The sequence below is a fragment of the Aethalodelphis obliquidens genome, unplaced genomic scaffold, assembly GCF_003676395.1.
Source record: "Aethalodelphis obliquidens isolate GAN/ISIS:26980383/991018 unplaced genomic scaffold, ASM367639v1 scaffold89, whole genome shotgun sequence".
Taxonomy (NCBI): Eukaryota; Metazoa; Chordata; class Mammalia; order Artiodactyla; family Delphinidae; genus Aethalodelphis; species Aethalodelphis obliquidens.
The window spans coordinates 5,945,508-5,962,454 of record NW_020838033.1 but is presented as its reverse complement, the minus strand read 5'-3'; the positions used below and the strand labels follow the sequence as shown (position 1 = coordinate 5,962,454).

At 41.1% G+C, this 16,947-nt stretch overlaps 1 protein-coding gene across 9 annotated transcripts in view; it reads right to left on the bottom strand.

The window, feature by feature from the left end:
- Window positions 1-16,947, bottom strand: part of ATP6V0A1 (ATPase H+ transporting V0 subunit a1) — an 84,728-nt gene that overhangs the window by 21,790 nt on the left and 45,991 nt on the right. For 8 of the 9 annotated variants that reach the window (XR_003430286.1, XR_003430287.1, XM_027094315.1 and 5 more), the window contains 12 exons: window positions 16,295-16,398; window positions 15,633-15,759; window positions 13,683-13,765; window positions 12,968-13,061; window positions 10,548-10,760; window positions 7,968-8,118; window positions 6,933-7,072; window positions 5,960-6,117; window positions 5,431-5,521; window positions 3,246-3,364; window positions 2,481-2,697; window positions 1,813-1,920 (listed from right to left, as the gene is read on the bottom strand). Coding sequence is in view for 7 of the 9 variants with exons in the window: in XM_027094315.1 (XP_026950116.1) it covers window positions 1,813-1,920; window positions 2,481-2,697; window positions 3,246-3,364; window positions 5,431-5,521; window positions 5,960-6,117; window positions 6,933-7,072; window positions 7,968-8,118; window positions 10,548-10,760; window positions 12,968-13,061; window positions 13,683-13,765; window positions 15,633-15,759; window positions 16,295-16,398 (1,605 nt within the window). In the remaining 2 variants the exon portion in view is untranslated. The remainder of the gene's footprint in view (window positions 1-1,812; window positions 1,921-2,480; window positions 2,698-3,245; window positions 3,365-5,430; window positions 5,522-5,959; window positions 6,118-6,932; window positions 7,073-7,967; window positions 8,119-10,547; window positions 10,761-12,967; window positions 13,062-13,682; window positions 13,766-15,632; window positions 15,760-16,294; window positions 16,399-16,947) is intronic. The other variant, XM_027094316.1, reaches the window with a different exon arrangement.

The following is a 16,947-nucleotide window of genomic DNA, read 5'->3' as shown; positions in this document are numbered from 1 at the left end:
TGAGTTAAAATGATCAGGAACACCTAATGAAGGAAACAGTCATCATCTAAATATTTCCTTTATCTAAAGGAGTATGATGCTACTAGAACACAACAGTATATGAGTAATCACTACTGGTGAGATTTAAAAAATATTATAGATTCATTACCTAGAATAGATTGGGCTAACTTGATATTAGTGCATTATAAGATTTTGGTCAAGAGATGTTTTAAGGACAAATATTGAAATGCTTAACATTCAAAGTGCTGTTACCGAATCACGAGTTAGTACTGAAAGAAGGAAAGATCAAAACAGAAGATGACTTTGGTTATTACACCAGATGCAGAGTACACACGAGACACATGGCAGGGTGGAGGTCTCAATGAACAGCTGAGGACATGAGGGCTTCTGAGTCTCTCACAAAAAAGTAGACACGTATAATCTTCCACTGGAAAGAGAGTAAGTTATAGCTAAAATGGACCAAATGTCCAAGCATCACTCTGAAGCAGAACTTTAAAGTGCAGGGAAATCAATTCAAGAATCACAGAGATGTTCTCACTCCATGCTAAAAAAACCCATCCAATACATGGTCACAAAATACAGACATGAAAGTGGATGAGTCTAAGAGCTGCCCTCTTGGATTAAGATGATGGGGCTTGGAGAGGGTACAACAACCGCCCTGCTTCCATAGACAGGACTGTACTTACATACTGAATGGAAACTTAGTGGACCAATGGTAAAGATGATATCAGAATCTATTCCTAAGAGGTGGAAATCTTTTCTGTCATCCTCTCAATGAGTAACAAGGACATACTTCCCAAGAGCACACATGTCCCATGCTCTTGATATAATTAAAAAGAATTCTGCTGCACTGTTTGCCACCTCTTTAAACAAAACGTGATGGTTTGTTGGTTTTAATTCACTCACTGTTGCAGCCACTGCTGCCTCTAGTCCCTGTTGGCTTGGGGTTGGGTAGACTGGGGCCTCCACAGGTTGCCCCTTCCTGGTAGTGAATGGAAGAAAAGAGGAAGGGAGAAGGAAACAAAGGAGGGAGGGAGTGAAAGGGGAGACGAATGAGGGCACATGGAAGGATGAAGATGGTCAGAAAAGGGAGAAGGCAGGTCTTGTAACTCAGCTGCTCTCCAACAGGAGTAACAATCTAACAGCTGCATGAGTCATGCAACACGATCTTTTGGTCTTTACCAGGCAATATAATAAGTAAGCATTATCGCATAGCCAGAAATGGACATCTGGCATCTTAAGTGTGTGTGTGTGTGTGTGTGTGTAATTCAGGTGCACACATACATACATTAAGTAAACACAAGTATGTATGCTGTTTTCTAAAAATAAAAAAAGTCAATGTGCTTTAAACCACATCTTTCCCCGCCCCGGATGTTTTGGTTGGTGAAAGTATCACGGTCTCATTTTAAAAGAAAATATATCAGTGTCAGCCCTGTGGTTGCCAGGCAAACCACATGAGTGGGTTCACCTGTCTGCAGCTCTTGCAGCCTTGCTTTGGCTGATGCTGCATCGAGACAGGCCCAGACCTGGATTTTGCTGAGCACAACATGAGCAAAGCGTGAACAGGAGGTAAAAACTTATGACTTGTTCTCACTACCTGGGCTACTCAAAGCTGAATCTGGATGTCTGAGCAGCAATTACATGCTTGGTTTTGGTTTTTTTCATTTCAGCAGGTCTAGTGTTCATGCTGGGATACAACACAAATGCATTTTAAGAGAATACAGGTTATGCACAACTCATTATATCCAATGAGGAATTGCCTTGATCTTAAAAAAAAGTCTAGTAAACTTTCAGCCATAGAAATACACCCACCAAATGCTTCCTCCTCAAATATTGATGGCGAAGGACCAGTGGTTTAAACAGCAGCATCCAAGGGACACACAGCAGCGCAAGCACTACCAGGAAACACTGAATTCCTTTCTGCAAAGTAAGAAGGACAAGGCACATCACATTAATCAAATGTGCAGTTTCCAACTCCGGCACAAATTCCCTCTAAAATAGTACTTTCCTGCCGATTTATGAATAAATAACCTCAAAATAATTAGCAGATGTTGTGGCAAAGCCCAGGACTGTCCCATAGGATGAGAGTTATAAACTCTACCCTTTCTGCATACAGAAGTTACAGTCCACCCTCCCAAAGGAGGAGGATGGGCTGAATTTAGATTTGGATGTGTGGGCTGATGGGGATTTTTTTTAAGGCTTTTTTTTTTTTTTTTTTTTGATGTGGACAATTTTTAAAGTCTTTATTGAATTTGTTACAATATTGCTTCTGTTTTATGTTTTGGTTTTTTGGCCGTGAGGCATGTGAGATCTTAGCTCCCCGACCAGGCATCGAACCCACAACCCCCCTGCGCTGGAAGGCAAAGTCTTAACCACTGGACCACCAGGGAAGTCCCTAAGGCTTTTTCAGGGTCACAGAAACATCTGGCTTCCTGACCTAGGAAAACCACCTAAGACGGTCTACCTCTGGGTTGACGCACCTGTCCAGAATACAGCATCGAATTACCAGAGTCCCCATAGGAAAAGAGGAACATGTTTATGAAATGGATCAGAAGACTTGGTGCTTTCTCAGATGTGTGAGCATCATAGGCTGTCCACTTGTAAAAAATAAGGATAACCAAGTAGCCAAACAAAGAGGTCATGAAGATTATTTCCGGAATAAATCCAAAGTAGATATTCAGTGGCTTCTTGAAATAGCTAAAAAGTAAGAGAGAAAAAAATGTTAAAGGTGAACAGACCCAGGGTCACCCCTATACCAAGTATACTAGATTTTCTACCTAATGCTCCCTCAACTCTATGTATATCATTTGAAGAAGCAAAAGCCAGAAGAACTGGAGGCAACAGAAACAAGCAGGATTAACTATGACTACCAAACTTTTGGACCGTGAACAGCTCCAATACCACCCCTACCAATCTCTCATGAGGAAGAGATAGGAAAATCTAGTACATTCTGAGACCACAGTTCATAAGTTTATGTGAGTTACACATCAAGGGAAAAGAACATAACTCTCATTTTGATGAAAATTACACAAGGCTTTTTAAAAGATCTTGAGTATGACTGTACATTGTTAAGGGACTAATATTAAGCAAGCTTCATTCAAACAAATGAGATTTTTATAAAAGCATTTCTTTAACACAGAACAGTGTTCTGAGTTATTAATCCCTCCTTAGAGGTGTTATGATTCCTTTAGGCAAAAGCACTGTCTGAACTAAGTGCATTCTTATGATGAAACAGAGTGACTCACGTATGGTTGAAAAGGCTCAGGCTGACTCCAAACATCATGTGGATGATACCAAGGATAACAGACATCTTCATCTTAAAGGAGTTGAGGAAGGTCAGTTTATTGGTAGCAATGTTCCAAATCTGTCACAACCCAAGAAAACAAAAAGGCATTACAAAGAGTTCTCAAATATTCACCTATTCTAAAAAATAGTTGTTGTTTTTTTAATTACGGAAAATGCTAAACATATACATAAGCAGAGAGAATAACATAACAAACTCCCATGTGCCTATGGCCCAGCTTCAACGATTATTTACTGACTCCTTGTCAATCGTGTTCATCATATCCCCAACCCACTCCCCACCTCCACATTATTTTGAGGCAAAGTCCAGATACTATGTCATTTTACTTGTAAATATTTCAGTATGGATCTCTAAAAGGTAAGAACTCATTTTTAAAACATGACCACAATACTGTTATCATACCCCAAAGCATTAACAATGTTTCTGTAATACCCTGGAATCATTAGTATTCAAATTTCCCCAATTGTATCCATACTTTTTAAAATAATTCATTTATTCAAAGTGGGGTCCAGACAAGGTCTATAACAATGATTGCTTGATAAAGCTTTTAAGTCTCTATAGGTTCTCCCTCCAGCTCTCCTTTTTTATTCATTACAAAAGATTTGTTGAAGAAATTGGGACATTTATCTTGTAGATGCTCCCACAATCTGTATTTTGCTGACTGAAACCCAGTGGTGCTGTCCTTCCATCTATTTTTAAACATTAACTGCCTTATGCTTTGTCACCTAAGGCTTGGATGCCTGTAAAATTTTCCTGACAGTTCTGCCTCCACTTGGCCATCAGATTATGTTTCCTAAATCGTGACTCCGAGGCAGTCATTCCCTGTGCTAAAACCTCCCAGAACCCCTACTGTCATCTCTACGATAAAGTGCAAACTCTGTACCCTGATAAGCCAGATCTTCCACCATCTAGCCCAGCATCTTTTTTTCTGAACTGGCCTCCTCATGAAGAGCTCATCCTCGGTGACCTCTAACCTGACAACTTGTGGCTGGTTCTCTCTGCAGCCCCAGTCTTGCAACTCCAACTGCCTGATGGACTTTTATACCCGGGTGTCCCACAGGCACTTTAAACTCAGTATCTACCCTGTAAGCACCAAATGAGATGTCTGAAAAAAAAAAACTCTGTTGTAACTACAGAACACTACCTAAATGTGAGATAATATTATTATTAGATTCCAAGTTACTTGAGGGCAGGAGCTGTGTGTTAGAATAACGTGTTTCCAGGCACTATGCCTTGCAGACAATAGGGATTCAGTAAACATCTGTTAAATGCACATATGAAATCTTATTAAATATCTCCAAGCCTTAGTTTCCTTATCTGTATAATACAGATAGCAGTACCTACCTGATAGAATTGTTTGGGCATAAATCAGACATGCTGAGGGCTCAGTACAGTCTCTGAGCTATAGTAAGCATTTCAGTACCATTAATTTCTATAACAATTAAGATAATTAACTTTGTTATCTCCCTACGTCTATGCTTTTGCACACACCTCTCTTCACCTATAACAATCTGAAATATTTTTCAAAGGCCAGATTAATTCCCATTTTTTACAAGAAACTTAATCTTTCTGGTCCATAATGATCGCTTTTCCTCTGGAATTTTGTAATCCTTACAATCTAACGTTTAGGCTTAAATTCCACACACTCCCCTGCCCCCGCCTCCCCTGTTTAAGCACATAACACAAAAGACTTGATCACACTTTACTTGCCTAAGTATTTGAAAAAAAATAAAAGTCTGGGATAAGTTTTTGTCTAAGTATGTAAAGATAAGAATGGAAATCTAAAATCCATAGAAAAGAGCTATTTTTCTTTGTTAAAACATCTGCTAAAAATAAAAACCAAACTAAGTTAAACAAAAATAAACTGGGAAGGAGTCTTGAAAATCAATCTTCCCAGAGTCAGTATTATTAGCCACCTCTAAAATAAGGAGTACAGGAAAAATTCCTTGGCTCCCCAAGGCATCTGGATCTCTTGCAGCTTTAAAGTGCTCTGGACAGATACACTGAATTTTCTAAAAATATGTTAACTAAAACCCAATAACTATTTATCTTCATTCTCATTCTCTCACTTGTGGGTTTCAGTTAAAACATTTGGTGTCAGACATATAGAAAAGAAGTGCTCTTACTGGATCGATGCCAAAAGGATATGGTCCACCGAAAACTCCATGGACAGCTGGGTTCAGCTGGAGGACAGGGTTTCCCCGAACCGTCTCTTCCCTACCATGTTAGGAGAAAAGCTGCATTTATTTTTTATTCAAGAGAGGGAAATTACTGGGGTCCAAAAACTGATCCCCAAAGAAACCACTGATACTATAGCTATTTTGTCTCTTCAATAGAAGAGGAGGGATTAGCATCAGAGAGTGAGAAGGGATCCGAAATAACAAAAAGAAAAATTAAACACACATACAAGACCAGATAGAGAAATTGGGGAACCCGCTTTTAACTTACAAAAAGAATCAATGTTCCTTAACAATGCTGAACAAATCACAAAGCACTTCCCAGGCTGCAGCATAAATAAGAGGAGACACTACATTCTTTTGGAATAGAGACAGTGTCAACCGCTTCCTAAAGAAGTGTTAGTTTACCACTTGTCTGGAAAACCAGAGCTGAACACGAAAGGAGTAAGCTTTGACTTTCAGCTTCTTTGCAACTTACGTCCAATTGTATAAAGTAAACATTGGCCGCACACTCCAGGATGACCCGAAGATATTAAGAGACTTGGAAAAGCAATCATTGTAGATGAGGCCCGTGTAGATGGAGAACACACCCATCAGCAGAATAATGTACCGTCCGCTGAACACAGTGCTAAACATCTGGGAGCCAGGAGAAAGAGATCAATGAAATGTACTCATTAGATGCAGCTAATGTCGTGACAGTGTTATTTATAATGTACTAGACGCTTCCTCTCACACCACTCTTACCCCATTCTGAGTCAGAGAGCTTGAAGTAAAGACCAAAATACAACGCTAACAAGAAATTTACTTTCACAGCATGTGACCTCTTTAGTGTTAAAATGAAAATAACTTCTCTATTCTCTAAATAGTCTCTATAACTTCTCTATAAATTCATGGATCAAAGATTTCCAGATAATTTTCATAATGAATGCTTGAGAAATTATAAAGTTTCAGACTGACACAGATGTAATTTAAACATTACCTCGTTCTTGAATTAACTAGTGGTCACCAGTGGGGAGAGGTAACGGGGGAGGGACACGATAGAGGTAGGGGATTAAGAGGTATAAACTATTATGTATAAAATAAATAAGCTACAAGGATATATTGTACAGCACAGGGAATAGAGCCAATATTTTATAATAATTATAAGTGGAGTATAATCTATAAAGTTTTTGAATCACTATTTGTACACCTGAAACTAATATAATACTGCAAATCAACTATATCTCAATAAATAAAAAAATAAAAATATAATAAATACACTTCCATCAATCATACTGAGGAAAGACTGAATTATCCTTCTGTCTGTACAAATTATAAATGTGTTGCCCTATGAAGAGACAATGATTGTAAGCAGCCAAAGATTATATGAGAAAAATATTAGAAATATGTCAAGAAAATAATAAAATTATCTTATGTTTCTGAGTTTCTATCAAAAACAAACAAAACATTACCTCATTCTCATTCTTCTGGGAGAGGATCCGGCTCTCCCTTAACACCATCCATACAGCAAAAAGGGTCATCAAAATGCCGTGGCCAAAGTCCCCAAACATCACAGCAAATAGGAAAGGGAAAGTGATGATCGTATATGGAGCTATAAAGAAACCAAAGAAGGAAAAAGACCAAGTACAGAAAACCGCAGCAATTCCGAGCATATCACATCCCTCTCCATCATCTAAGATCAGTATAAGGTGACTTATTCCCAAGCTGTTGGTCAGAGGGACTCGCAGGGGTAACTTTCACGGCAGGATCTGCACAGCCTCACAAAGCAGCTCTGGTGGCATCCCAGCTACTGCCCGCATTTTCAACAAAGAACCTCACGAGAAATCAAAGTTTTGTCTCTAGTGTGCACCAGTGTGATTTGTTCTTTGATTCCTTTCTCTCACCCCTGGGACACTGCTCCTGGGGCAGGCCAGCTTTCCTCCCTTGTATAGTAACCAGCTGAAAAAAGCCACTGGGTGAGTGGGAGAAAGCCCAGAACCTGGAGTAAAGCAGGTCCTGCAGAAGGCTCCCACTGAAAATGAACTCTCAGACTCCGGATTTAATCATTAACTCTCTGAACAGAGGAGAAATCTGCCTTGTGCCTAAAATGGTCAACAATTGCTATATTTTCTCTAACCTGGAACAGGGAAGCTATTTTAAAATATCAATTACCTTGGAGAAAACTTTTTGCTTAAAGCAGTCCCAGCAAATGGTGTGCAAGAGAAAGCCAGGCGCTGTACAGCCGCGAGGGCAGAGAGGAATCCAATCCATGGAGCTCATTCCTACAAAACTCCTATAAGAGCACCTCCCAAAGGGGTGCCACCCAGCGATAAACCTCACTCCCTGCATCCACACAGGCACCTCCTCACAGGAAATACACAACAGCTGAGGCCTTGACAACATCTTTAGTTTTAAGCCAATTGTGTTCAATTGCATTCAGAGTGAGGCACTGAAAGAAATAACAAAGAATAAAACCTCTAAGAGGGAAAAGATTCAAGCTTTTTTACCTGGATTTATCTCTCGGTAAGTTCCAATTCCATAAGCATCCACTATGTTCTGAAAGCCACATGTGAACTTGTTGGTTTTGTTATAGGTTGGGGGAGTCTGGTTTGTCTGCATCCTGTTCAGGATGGAGGGCACGGTGGAGCCACTGTGTTCCTGGGAAACATAAAGCACATATTTCAGAATCAGGTCACCCTCCTAATTGTGATGGTGGTTACACAGGCATATATATTTATCAAAACTCATCGAACAGTACACATAAAATATGTGTATTTTCTTTTATGTAAATTATATCTCAAGCCTTCCGGTCTTTGGGGAAACTGGAACTAGCTATAAAATTTACAATGAAAGATTTAAATGAAGTCTTAGGAAAACTATCCTCACCATGAAAAAAAAATAATTCTAAAATATGTAACCAAAGAAAATGTGGTACCTACTCTGGAGACATCCTTATCTGCCTGTCTACAAGTGTCATTGTTCTCTTCTCCTTTTATGGAGGAAGCAAAGTTATTCTCTGACTTTCTTCCTTCGCCACCTACTCTTAACTCCCTAATCCTTGTAGTCTAGCAGAGCACACTTGGCCAAAGTGGCTGGCTCATCACCGGATCCAAAGGTCTTTTCTCTTATATGCAAGCCCCTGACGCTGGAGAGCTACCTCTTCTGCTTACCAACCATGCCTTTCCTGTCTCTTTGCTGGCTCTTCCTCCCCTGCCTGTAACACTGCAGGGCCCCCAACGTTCTACTATTAGCTCCTTATTTTCTCTCTTGGAGGTCTCACACCCTTCCAACCTCATGCAACCCGTCTCTTTCATGTTGCCCTTTCTTTTGAGAGCCTATCCCATTTTCTGCTTGAGACTTCCATGTGGATTTCTGTCCAACCCCTCAATGTGACTGAAACTGAACTTATCATCTTTCTCAGATCAGTAAGTTTCTCTTGCTGAACTTTTACTTCCATCAATGAAACTATTGTTCTATCAGCCACCCAGCTTTGATGCCTCAGAAACATTTTTAATTTTTTCTCCTTGTACTTCTCCTGCACATTGCAAAATACCAAATATACCAATTGATACCTCCTTCAGAGTGTCTCACAAATTCATCATTATTTGCTTTTAACTGCAGGGGTCATTATCACTTACTGCTCTGTGTTTACAATTACCTCCTAACTGAACCCCTACTTGTAGACTCTCTCTACTCCCCAATCCAACCCAGATGCTATCAATGGATTACTCATTTTATTCTATTTATTTATTTATTTGGCCACGCCTCGAGGCATGTGGGATATGGGATCTTAGTTTCCTGACCAGGAAGCAAACCCGGGCCCCCTGCTGTGGAAGCACAGAGTCCTAACCACTGTACCGCCAGGGAAGTCCCTGGATTACTCTTTTAAAACCATTTTGATCATGTCCTTTCACTGCTAAATAACTTCCAATGTCTCTCCACTCCCTCTGGGATAAAATTTAAACCCACTAAGCTGGCATTAAAAACCCTTCATGGGACTTCCCTGGTGGCACAGTGGTTAAGAATCCGCCTGCCAATGCAGAGGACACAGGTTTGAGCCCTGGTCCGGGAAGATCCCACATGCCGCAGAGCAACTAAGCCTGTGTGCCACAACTACTGAGCCTGCGCTCTAGAGCCCGTGAGCCACAACTACTGAGCCCGTGTGCCACAAGTACTGAAGCCCACGTGCCTAGAGCCCATGCTCTGCAATGAGAAGCCACTGCAATGAGAAGCCCGTGCACTGCAACAAAGAGTAGCCCCGCTCGCCGCAACTAGAGAAAAGCCCGCACACAGCAACGAAGACTCGACAGAGCCAAAAAATAAATGAATAAATTAATTAATTAATTAAAAAAGCAAAACAGAAAAAAACAACCCTTGACAATTAGGTTCCAGTCTCCCTGACCTAGGTTTGCCTCCTGCTCTTCAGCTCACCCATTACCATTCCTGTTCTGGCCCAACCACACATGGTCACACTGTATTTCCTGCCTTTGTCCATACTGTTTTCTTCTCATTGTTGCCAGTCAACATCTTACCAATTCTTCAAAGCCCTGAGTAAATGCCACCTTCTTGAAGCTTTTTCTGATCATCCTAGTTGGAAAAGCTAGTGCCTTCCTTCCCTCCACACACATAAACTACTCTTAGCACAGACTGTGTTGTATGCACATCAGCCTCTTCAAGTAAGTCATAGATACCTGAAGGCCTATTTTTTACATCTCTGTACCTCCGGGCTCCTAGATCAGTGCTTTGGATAGGGCAGTAGCTCTAATTAACTACTAAATGGAACTGCGAGGGTTATATTATGGAACTAGTCTAACGGACAGAGAGAGTGGATCAGGAAATTGATGTTCTGATTTTGAGCTACCCTGAAGGATCATGGGTATATGACCAAATCATTTAATCTTCTTTTCAACTGCAATTTCTACATTTGAAAAATAAGCATATACGAAATGTATTGTCAGGATACAAGATGAGTATATTAAAGAACTCTGAGACTAAAAATGCCATAAAAATGTAATTGGTTCATGTTACTATGGATGGGATCCTCTCTTCCTAGCTGTAGGCTGCACTGCTAGCTGTGGGGGACTCACCGTGCCCCTTCTGAGCGCAAACTGGATGGAGTCAAGGTCAGTGACAGGGCACCAGACCTCCGCAATCAGGCACTTCTGGGTCACGTCTATATTGCACAGGTTCAAAGTGTGGTAAATGGCCTTCATCTTCCGCACTTTGATGAACCAGACACGGATGTTCTTAGCAGCTGCCTGCAGAACCCTCTGGCGGTGATCCTCCGTTTGATTCAGAACCTTTTGGGAGAGAAAGGAGCAGACAGGGATCCTTCTAACACCAGTCTTAGAATTCAGGATATGAAGGCAAAGAGGCACAGTTTTCTGAGAAGGGCAGGTGGGGATCTGGGCTTTTTCTTCCTCTGGCTAGAATTTTCTCTTTTTTTTGGGCCAAATTATAAGAAATTAGAGTTCCAATGACTAACATTCATATTCATTTAGTTTCAAGCTGAAGAGAAACCTGAGAAAGTGGTTTTTAGCTTTTCTCTCTAAATTTAATCTGACCACAAAATCCACAGCAGAACAATGTAGGTCACTGGCTTTTATCTGGCTCACTAAAGAGCAATGACTTTCCATGTGGAGCCTGTAACTCAGAGTCAAAGAAGTCAGCATCACAGGCCCAGGAGCTGACCGAGTTGTCAAATCCCTACTTAAGCACAGCAAGCGGCAGCGCACCCTGAACATCAGCCAGCCTCAGGGACCGGGAGACAGAGGTGCCGCTGAACACCAGCATCTGCCTCTGCCAAGAGAGGCTGCCTGCCAGGAGGACGAGACACACGGCCTTTAGAGCGGATTTACACCGCCACATACCACGGGCAGCATGGAGCAGATAAGGCTTGATTCTTCTGTCAGGCTTCCTTTCCCCCCAAGAAGGCTGATCCTTTGGAAACCAGTACAGAGTTCCCTCGGAGGAATCACATTGCCAAGAATAGAGTGGGAGGAAGGGCCAGGAACACTTTACATTCTACTACCTTGTTTATCACCAAATAGTTAAGATTTCTATAGCAGAAGAGGGGCTAAGCCAAAATTGGGCAAGCACCCCACCATTCACACTTGTGCATGAGAATCTACCTTAAATCACATTTGTTTGAAGAGGAAAAAACTATACATTAATCATTTTAGCTCAAGTCTCCATCATAGCTAGCTTTTCAAGTCAGTTTGGGAAAAAAGTCGTCACTGCTCCCTGAGAAACTGTCTTGGGCAGTAGAAAGTAACTTCCATGAGAGGTGTTTTTTTTTAAAAAAAAAAAAGCCATGGCATGCTAGGGAAACTCTTGTATCACTTGAAAATAAAGGAACAAAGCTACTTTCTTTCGTGGTTGTTGACAATTTCACAATCACTATTTAAACTTCTGAAAAGATGCTAAATAAACTTGCAAGCAATGTTCTATTTGCTTTTCTCTTTCCCCACCAGCCCACGCCCACACATCTCACCCCTTGGTATTCAATCCCTTTTAAAATTTTACTTCACACAGTTTGGTGTTTTAAAAATCAGATTCTAGTCATTTATAACGACTATTGCACATGCTCTTCAAAATCTACCACAAGCCTACCTCATAAGGAGGGGGTAGAAGAGTCCTAGAACCCAGAATGTACTAGCATGGCTTATCACCCACCAGCAGTTCTAAAAAAACTCTTCCTTTGGTTAAACAGGTAAGTGTATCTGAAAGGAGCTGGCAACAGGTCAAGTCGGCGGGTAACGTACAGAGGGGGTTGGAGGGAAAGATGAGAAACGATGCTGAAATGGGAGTTACAACGCATCTCTGACAATTTGCCACTGCTGGAAAGAACTGCCTTTGGGATTAAGTATGTTTATTAACGTTTCAAGGGGGCAATCATCACATCCTTTCAATAGGGAACAAAGCTCCCACGGGGCACCCTTTTCCTTCCATGTGTGCATAAATCACGACCCCCTACTGAGAACCCCGTGACAACCATGGTGTGTGCAAACCACACACACTGCGATTTGGGAAATGTTTCTTCTTGGGTACGAGAGTTACACCAGGACTCACTGGCTAGACTCTGTGGTTCAGATTCAAGGTGACCAGAAGGATCCACACCAAGCTGTTAAGAGTGGCTGCTCTGGAGACAGTGCGTGTGAGGCAGAATTGACTTGATGTGTACTTCTATGTTATTTGATTTTTTTCCCTAACTAAGCACACTTCACTATAAAAGTATCTCAGACTCATGAGGAGGGGGACTGAATACTCTAGGCAACAACGATTTCAGATGTGTAGCATCTGAAGATGATTCATGCCATTTTTAAGTCATTCCCCATGGGAGCTGGGGAAAAGTTTCAAGGAATGAATTAAAAATAGCAAAAAAAAAGAAATGTATCCTGGGCTGCTGCAGGTGCCTAATAAACTAACTGTTCGTGTTTCAAGGAAGAAGAATGGTGTTCTACTGTAGTATTTCACAAAAACAAATTCCCTCCAGGCCTCTGTGTACCATTTGGAGATCGTCAATCCTGGTATTAACCCCAGAAGCCATCTCCTTCCTCTCCTGTGGCGTCTCAGGACAGGGATAGATTGAGGCCCGGAACCTGGAATGTGCAGAAACAGCCTGAGAAACACTGAAATTCCTTAACGTAGCCAATTTAAGTAATCTCAGAAAGTAATGTTAACTTACTAGAAGGACCCAAACAGGATTCGTTCAGACTGATGCACTAATTAATAATAATTATTTATGAGAAGGAGCCTACAGATAGAGCAGCAACATTTGAACTGTTTTAACATTCTGTGTAGCTATTAAATTCCTTTAGATTAAAAAAAAAAAGAAAAAGAAATGGTGATACAAATTACATTATAAATTGCTGGAGAAAAATGGCATGGAAAAAAGATCTCATGGGCAGAATTTCAGAAGAGTTTAAGGGCACAGTGCCTATGGTACACTGCTAGGTATGAAGACCCATCGTCCCAGAACAATGTAGAATTTATAAATCATGAGTCCTAACTACTTTTTCTAAGAAAAGGAAATTGTGATTTTGACAGTCTAAAAAAATAAACTTAGGCCATTTCTCATTGTTTAAAATAACCTTAACATTATTAAAAGACATATTCACCGTGTCAAGGTGGATGAACAGGCTTTGTGTCTCTCTATTCTCTAGGCTTAATAATAGTTAGGTGGCTTGGATGCACCCTAGGGGGAGGCACCTTCCTCTTACCCTTCACAGATTTTCTTGACTCTGTTTTTCAGCTGATCGCCTTGGAAGAAAATGATGAACACAGACTTGTGCACGTAGTCTCCCTAGGCCCCAAACCAAAAACCAAGAATTCAGACTTATAATCCAGAAGAAAACTTCTTAAGTAACTTACTTTCTTGGTGACAGAGAAACAACTGGAATCTTTTAAGGGTATGGCAACTGTGTGTTTTAACCATTACCCTCAATCCATTTCTTAAGCTCCACTACAAGAACATTTGCCCTGTAATCTCTGATTCACAAAAATCTTTCTGTACTTGTTTTTCAACTCAACCAGGAGATTGACACGGATGCAAAGATGATTCTCTTCTTAGAACAATTTAGCCCTACTTACCAATTCAACTTTAAACTGAACAAATCTTATATTGCCTAAATGACATAAGTACAGAGAAGAGGAAAGAGAAGGAAGCCATTCCTGCTTATTCCCATGCTTAGAAACTCCAGATAAAGGGGAATGAATAACTACAAGGGACTGAGTAGTTGGGAAGAATGTTGATGCAGAATCTCATGATTCATGCCCATTTACACCTTAGGGGGCAGGGCGGAAGGCAATCCATTCCAAATACCAAGTTTATACCTGAAGTATGAGGCAAAGGCTAGAAGGAAAGATCAGGAAAATAAGCTATAGTGGGTGTCAACCAGGATGGTCTCTGGTTGCCTGTATTTTCTCCTATTCCTATAGAGCCTTTATTACAGGAAAACAAACAAAATTATAGAAGGATAAAGAGGGAAAAAGAGTGAAGGAGTGAAGAAAGTAAGGCTCAAGAGTCTGAAATTCCTAAGTTCTCTAGGAATAAACTGGAGCACATTCTTTGTGCAGCTGCTCTGCTGTAGATATCCAGACCCTCCCTTACTCGATTTGTTGATAAAATAATGTTTCTGTTGCCCAGGAACTTGGCTGAATATTCCTGAGAACAGCTCCACACTAGGTGTGATTGCTGACTACAATGTCTCTACAACCCAGGGACAGCCTTCAGTAAGACTATAACACTGCTCCTCAGTGTAAGGAGACACTCACTGTAACCTAAGTGTCACCACACTCCTACTCGGTACCGAGGAGAAGATCCATTTACCAGGATCATTTCTAGTTGTATGACCCACCGACTCTGAGAAGCCTTATAATTCAACCTCTTTTCTTAGGTAGAAAAAAGAATACTAATTTAAGAAACCCAAAAGACACTTGAGAACATAAAAACCAACTCCAGGTTTCCAAATAATACTAATACCAAAATGAAATAAATTTTTTGCAGAACATTTAATCTTCTTTGCTTGTCATCCCTGAAATTAGGACTCACCATTCTAAATGTAGGTTTATGCTAAGAACTCTGTCCCATTATGTCAAATGCCAAGATGCTAAGCTATTCCTACTTTCCAAAGCATTGGGTGGGGAAGATCATCCCATCTTGTACAATATAAATCTTTAAACTAAGTTCCTAAAACTCCCAACAAACAAGTAGACAAAAAACTTTACCAATTAAAGTTTCATCAGCTTATAAAGATCACAGTTTAGGAAATCTCTCCTCTTTTTACATATGGATGTTACCAGACTTGGAACTAGATGTCTTTCTTTAAGTTAATTTTCATAGAAAGTTAATTTTCTTTTGGTCCCAGATAAGTAACAGAAAACATATAAAGCTAAAGTTTAAAATAACTGGAAAAAACACACTTCTAATCAAAGTAATACCTACACGGGTAAAGCTTGAACATATATATGTATACGTCACATATACATTGTATGTACACATGTGATGGAGGTAAAGAGGAAAAGAGCAGTCCTTCAAATTCATAGATCAAAGCAGAGTAAACCTAAGGGCTCCTCCATGGGAGGGTCAGATTCAGGTGGCACCTGCTGAGTTACTGCTCTGAGCTCCCTTTACAAGACCTACTCCATGAGACGCAATTTCCTTGTCTTACAGTCACAGGATCCTCCAGGGGGTTCTCGATTTCAGCCTGCCGCAGGAACACATTCCCCCGGCACACCCGCCAAAGCATGCGCTCAAAAGTAGGGATGCGCTCCCGGTTAATCACACCAGCCACGAAGCTGTGGGGAGAAGAGCCAGATTGGGAACAATTCCACGCCACGGTATGGGAGGAAAGTGAGAGCAGGGGGCAAAGACGCCAAACAGGAGGATATGCATTGTTATGTCAAAAGGGCTGCCAGGGGCTTCCCTGGTGGCACAGTGGTTGAGAGTCCGCCTGCCGATGCAGGGGACGCGGGTTCGTGCCCCAGTCCAGGAAGATCCCACATGCCGCGGAGCGGCTAGGCTCGTGAGCCATGGCCGCTGAGCCTGCGCGTCCGGAGCCTGTGCTCCGCGACGGGAGAGGCCACAACAGTGAGAGGCCCGTGTACCGCCAAAAAAAAAAAAAAAAAGGGCTGCCAAAGTCTGATTCCTGGACTCAGCAGAGGGTTGACAGAACAACTCAGTAACCGAATGCAAAGCAACTTAGCAACACTTCGCAATGGGCTCAGAAGAGAGGGCATCCTGGAAGCAAGTGAATGCCCAGCAACACCGCTCTTTTGAAAAGCAAAAATGAACATGACCCCACTGAGTATAGAGGGCTGAAGTGGTACATACCCAAGTCTTAAAGGCGTGCCTCTTCCCATCTCACTTGGCTCCAAGAGGGATGAGGATTCTTCCAACAGGTCTGGATCCGCCATCTGCTGATGATGCAATTCAGCCTGAATTCACAAATCAATTAATATCTAATGAAAATAGTTAGTGGCATGCAGGGAACGAGGAACCAGGAGATAAGTTCAGAAAATAAAGATAAAAAAAAAAAAAAAACACCAAAAGAGAAGACATACCTACAAAAAGAAGACAAAAAGAACAGGGGAAGAAAACAAAGGAAAGAAACAAGAGGTAAAGGAAGCAGAATTACCCCAGTAAAGCATCTGGGGAAATGGTTTTAGAAATAAGGAATAAAGGAAAAAACATTAAATGATGGTAACACCTGTATAAATCTGTTACTTGGTGGAAACCATTTTTTCTCTTATGTTTCCCTGAATGAGCCATGAAAGTACCAAGAAATACCTTTGCATATGGATAGAAGCTGAAGTGTTTCTTCCTTTTGAGCAAAAACAAGGCAACTCTGCAGAAACATTCAACACCAACTTTACAGGCAGCTACAAGCTAGAATTTTCTCTGGGTAAGAATGCAAAAGATGGAGACTCTCTTTCTAAGGAAGAAAGCAAGGCGTTGTCACCGTCTTGAACAGGAGAAAGATAGAA